The sequence below is a fragment of the Urocampus carinirostris genome, chromosome 6, assembly GCF_059441175.1.
Source record: "Urocampus carinirostris isolate Australia breed hairy pipefish chromosome 6, RoL_Ucar_1.0, whole genome shotgun sequence".
NCBI lineage: Eukaryota > Metazoa > Chordata > Actinopteri > Syngnathiformes > Syngnathidae > Urocampus > Urocampus carinirostris.
The window spans coordinates 39,500,941-39,506,940 of record NC_142354.1 but is presented as its reverse complement, the minus strand read 5'-3'; the positions used below and the strand labels follow the sequence as shown (position 1 = coordinate 39,506,940).

The window sequence follows — 6,000 nt, the reverse complement described above, 5'->3', positions numbered from 1 at the left end:
ATCAGTTATCACTTCAACATGTTTCAGTTCACAACAATATTGTACATTATACAAAATAATATTGCTGAAATGATTATATTAATCTATATTTTCATTCAGTTTTAATCATCACAGTTAATTGGTAATATACAAAGCAGTTATCACTTCAGAATTTTCAGTTCATATATTCTTCGTGGTTTGCTGTCCAGCCACAGTTGTAATGCCTTCTCAAGGTCCAATCCATTATCATTCTCCTCATAGCGTAACCAGGATTATAATTTAGTCCATTTTGGCAGAAAAGTCCTTTTCTTGCTAGGAGTATTCTTTTGTTTATTTTCTTTCGTCGAGTTGTCCGCTTCAGCACACGTGTTTTCCTAGTCTCCACGATCTTCCGTAGAATATCTCCGCCGTTTTTTCGTGCCGGAATTATTGCCGTTGTTATCACTTTCTGCATTACGTTTCGACTTATTACTGACACTGAAATTACCAATTTTGTGTTGATTTTCACCTTCCCTCGACAACAACCACCACAGCAATGACGTATTCTCGAAGCAATGAGATCTTGTTTGCCGAGATCGGCGTGCAGACAAAGACTCGAACCGCGAGACCAAAACAACAATGGCGGATCTGCCTGACGAAAAGTTTGGAGTGCGGTAAATCTTTGTTTAAAAAAAAGTAATCGGTTAATAATGACAATTTTGCATCAAAAGGGTTGCGTCCCGGGAACGCACGTTGATTTGAGACTATGCGTCCCCAGCAAAAATCATGCGTCTAGGACGCAGGGACGCGGGCAAACCAGAACACTGTTTAGGGTAGTGTTATGTTCTTAAAATTGAAAAACATCAATGAAATAAAATATATCTCACTTCACCAGTGCTACCAAATACTGTGAATCTTCTGTCATTTACTAAACCAGCTCATACCAAATTGCAGAATATGCGTTTTACATGAAAACTATGACATTTTCAATTAAAAAAGAAAAGATCATGCAGTTCCTTTTTGTATTGGCAAAAATGATTGTTCCTTGGTTATACATGGTGCATTAGTGCCATCTTGGACACTTGTAGTAACATCAGGTTTGGTGTGCAATTTATTTTCAACATTGATTAAAAATTGCACTGTCAACACGCTAGCAACACGCTCGCAACACAGTAAACGGGTCTGGTAAAAATACATACCGTACTTGTAAAAATCACGGTAAACCGTCCTCATCTTCCTCCTTAGAACTGAAGCCATCAAAGTCTCACCATCGATTCGTTTACGTCAAGTTCACGTGCAGTAGCTGTTTCTTTCTTTATCGGACTGCTCGATTGCTTTTAGCTTGAAAGCTGCGTCATGTGCCTTTCTTTTTGCATTTTGCATGATGAGGGTATGTTTACGCTAATTTAATTTTTGCACAAGCCAAGAAGTTGCAGTCTTCCTCGGCGCATATATTCCACCGGTCTAAATCTTACCTTTTGTACTCGAGCGCCATAAATTGGCCACATCACTGAATAAGCCGCAGGGTTGAACGTTTGGGAAAAAGGAAGCGGTTTATAGTCCGGAATTTACGATACTTGTTAAATAATTATGTTTTATGTGACATGAAAAAAATGTTGCCTTATTTTTAATTGTTGTGAAATATAACTGGTTCACAAATTTATTTTTTTAACAATATTTTTAACAGCCATCTTTGCTATTAAACCCATTGTAAAAAGACATTACGTCTAGTTGTGCTGAGGAGTCAGTTCCGCCCCTTCCCAAGGGGGCTGGGCCTCTCTTCTGGTGTCTATATAATGCTTCTTTCCTCTGCAGACGTCGGTATTGGATACTGGCAGGACTTTTTTTCTGTGTTAGTGAGCCTCTCGGGAATTACCTGCCATCATGCCGGCCAAGCCCGCTCCCATCAAGAAGAAACCCGGAAAAAAAGTGGAAAAGGCACCGGAGCCTGCACCTAAACCAGATCCAGCTCCAGCTCCCGAGACGGCCCCTGAACCTCCCCCTGTCGTGGAGGCCCCCGCATCTGAGGTTCCGGTGGAGGCTGCACCCGCTGAGGGAGCGCCACCTGTCGAGGCTGCCGCTCCTGCGTTGGAGGGCGAGGGCCCCGTGGCCCCTCCTGCTGAAGGGGAGGATGCCCCACCTATAGACAGTAAGAACTAGTTTCCCTTTGATTCGAATGTTAGTGTCTTGAAAAGACAATGTATTTGATTGTACACTCGTTATTCGAAAAAATGCTAGTTTCCCTGGATTGATTCGATTTTTTTATATGTACTTACCAGGATTGGGTAGGGTTACTTTAACTTGATTACTTTCAATTACTTTTGGATTACTCCAATCCCAAATATGCTAATAATAGACAAAAAAAACTAAATATGAATCTCATCTCATCTCATTAGCTACACTGCTAGTAGGGTCGCGGGGGGTGCTGGAGCCCATCCCAGCAATCATCGGGCAGTGGGCAGGGGACACCCTGAACTGGTTGGCAGCCAATCGCAGGGCACACGGGGACAGACAACTCACTCGCTCATTCACACCTAGGGACAATTTGGACCGGCCAATTCACCTGAAATGCACGTCTTTGGAATGAGGGAGGAAACCGGAGTGCCCGGAGGAAACCCACGCAAGCACGGGGAGAACATACAAACTCCGCACAGGAAGTCTGGAGCTGGATTTGAACCCACGCAGGAGGTTCCCAAGACATGAAATGTGCCGCACATGCGCTAACCACTGCGCCGCCGTGCTGCCTCTAAATATGAATAAAATGACTAAATTTTGTGCAAGCTTGGGGAGTAACGGAACACATGGAACTGCAAAAATGATGTTGGCAAGCTGTTTGGATTTATTTTCATTTTGTTTCTGTCACATTTCATGTTAGTTTTGCCGGAGATCAAAAAGATCAAAGCCAGGGGAGAAAGCTTACCACGTGTTGTGAGTCATCATTTTATTCATATTTAGTTTCTTTTGTCTTTTTTTTCGTACGATTAGCCTTTTTTGTCTTGTAGTAATCCAAAAGTAATTGAAAGTAATCAAGTTAAAGTAACCCTACCCAACCCTGGTACTTACGTGGTATGTAAATATATTCCAAAATAAAAGTAACAATTCTTTGAGGAAACAGTGTTTTAAATCCCTTCAATCAAGTGAAGTGAGATTTTAAGAATACAAAGGAATATAAAGTTAGATATCAAATGAAGGGGAAGTATTGAGACTAGGTGAAAAAAATCTAAACAGCATTGGGCACACTACTGAGGAAAGTAATCAATTACAGTTACTAGTTACTTTACTTAAAAAGTAAATGTGTTACCTCTGAGTTTACTGACACCTGAAAGTAATGTTACTCTCAAAGTAACAATCTAGCTACAAATTGCCGTATAAACTCAAATTGAACCCCCTAAAACTGCTAAATAGTCACATAATGAACAAAATAGAAAACGTGTATAATGACCTGTGGGAGTGGTTAGCTCTGCATATTTCTTGGCATGTGCTATCTTGAGAGCTTGCAAACTAACACGGCAGAGATACTCCATAGCAATTTTGTCTTTTTACTCCAACCACTCAAAAATGTCCATTTTATTTCTCTCCACCGATGCTGTTGAACAAAAACAATTTACAGATAAAAAGACCAAAATGAAACACTATTTTACTGCAAATGTAATCATGTTTCCCCCGTTGATTTTCATTGTTTTATAAATCTGTAAGCCACGCTACCTCTCCAAACGCTGTTTACTGTTGACACACAACCAGGGTTGGGTAGGGTTACTTTAAGTTGATTACTTTCAATTACTTTTGGATTACTCCAATACCAAATAGGCTAATAAAAGACAAAAGAAACTAAATATGAATAAAATAACTAAATTTTGTGCAGGCTTGGGGAGTAACGGAACACATGGAACGGCAAAAATGATGTTGGCAAGCTGTTCATTTTGTTTCGGTCGCATTTTATGTTCGTTTTGCCGGAGATCAAAGAGATCAAAGCCAGGAGAGAAAGCTTACCACGTGTTGTGAGTCATCATTTTATTCATATTTAGTTTCTTTTGTCTTCTATTAGCATATTTGGTATTGGAGTAATCCAAAAGTAATTGAAAGTAATCAAGTTTAGATAACCCTACTCAACCCTGCACACAACCATTCATTCATTCATTCATTCATTTTCTGCGCTGCTTATCCTCATTAGGGTCGCGGGGCTAGTGGAGCCCAACACAGCTGTGTTCAGGCAGTAGGCAGGGGACACCCTGAACTGGTTGCCAGCCAGTCGCAGGGCACACAGAGACAGACAACTCACTCACATTCAAGCCTAGGGACAATTGTGGACCGGCCAATAAACCTGACATCCATGTTTTTGGAATGTGGGAGGTGATCGGAGTGCCTGGAGGAACCCACACAAGCACGGGGAGAACATACAAACTCTGCATAGGAAGGTCAGTGGCTGGATTGGATCCCATGACCTTAGAACGGTGCCACGGACGTGATAACCACTCACCCACCGACACACAACCGAATATGCACAAATGAATCAACCTCCCGATTTCTACATTTTAGTTTATAGTTGTATATACGCAGGGTTGGGTAAAAATACTTTAACTGGATTACTTTCAATTACTTTTGGATTACTCCAATTCCAAATATGCTAATAAAAGACAAAAGAAACTAAATATGAATAAAATAACTAAATTTTGTGCAGGCTTGGGGAGTAACGGAACACATGGAACGGCAAAAATGATGTTGGCAAGCTGTTCGGATTTATTTTCATTTTGTTTCTGTCACATTTCATGTTAGTTTTGCCGGAGATCAAAGAGATCAAAGCCAGGAGAGAAAGCTTACCACGTGTTGCGAGTCATCATTTTATTCATATTTAGTTTCTTTTGTCTTTTATTAGCATATTTGGGATTGGAGTAATCCAAAAGTAATTGAAAGTAATCTGGTTAAAGTAACCCTACCCAACCCTGATGATGAAGTACATGCATGATGACAGACTGAAGAACTATGGACCCGTTAACAGCCACTCTGAGAACACCCGATCTTTGTAAGCTAAGCAGAGGCCTTGTTGATACTTGGATGGGAGATCGCCTGGTCATTTGGCGCACGCTCTGCGGTGATGGCACAGACTGTAAACTGTAAAAGATAGCTGCCAAGCATTGAAAATAATATTTTAGAAATGCTACAATATTTAGCCTTTAACAGTGCAATTTGTAATCAATGTTGAAAATAAATTGCACACCAAAACCAAAGTAATCCAGTTAAAGTAACCCTACCCAACTCTGTTTATGATTATGCCCACCCTATTCAGTACTTGTATTCAGCGTTGTGTTGAGGGCTTTATACTACTTTGTGAGCGAAGGAGGAACTATCAAACTATCAAATATAAAACTGTATTAACGGCACGTACAATTATTAGTTACTGAGTGAAGTAAAAGTTCCTGGAACGCATTTCTTTGTAACACGTTACTCAAAACACTGATTGTAATCCTTTCTGTGGTCAAGAAACGGGTCGGGAAGCAGGAAGTTGGACCTCATTTGCGTAGACGATCTGTCACTTTAATTGAGAAAGAAAAGTTGTCCAACACACGAACGGACCAAAAACAAAACAAAGCAGGCTCAAATGCAGGCAAAACTATAGACGAGGCATTTAACGGGATTAAACAGAACTTTCAGGAATCTCTCAGAATGTTACACCGAAGTGCAACAAAGTCCAACAAGCACCACAAGAATAAACAGGTATCAAACAGGGATGAACAGGTTTTCGACAAGGGTAAACAACGAACTGGCAAAGGGCAGTTCCAAAAGGTGCGTTTAAGTACCCATAGAAGTAATCGGGAAATGCAGGTCAGCCGGTGTCAAGGGGCGGGGCCAGCTGGGCGCCATGACAACCGTGCAGGACATGACATCCACGGATTAAATGAGATTCTAAGTACACATTTTTTGAGAAAACATTATTCCAAACATTTCGAATTGAGTGACATTTTAATAATCTTAAGTGAGCTAATGAATATAAAGGGTAGTTAAACTTGGTCAGAAATGTAGTTTAGTAGTTCGGGTTATGCGTTA

The 6,000-nt window shown here is 40.6% G+C and overlaps 1 protein-coding gene across 4 annotated transcripts in view; it reads left to right on the top strand.

Moving 5' to 3' along the window:
• Positions 1 to 1,797: 1,797 nt before the first annotated feature.
• The window catches only part of mybphb (myosin binding protein Hb), a 30,418-nt gene continuing 26,215 nt past the window's right edge, over positions 1,798 to 6,000 (top strand). For all 4 annotated transcript variants that reach the window (XR_015850786.1, XM_088338979.1, XM_088338976.1 and 1 more), the window contains exon 1: positions 1,798 to 2,107. Coding sequence is in view for 3 of the 4 variants with exons in the window: in XM_088338979.1 (XP_088195105.1) it covers positions 1,843 to 2,107 (265 nt within the window). In the remaining variant the exon portion in view is untranslated. The remainder of the gene's footprint in view (positions 2,108 to 6,000) is intronic.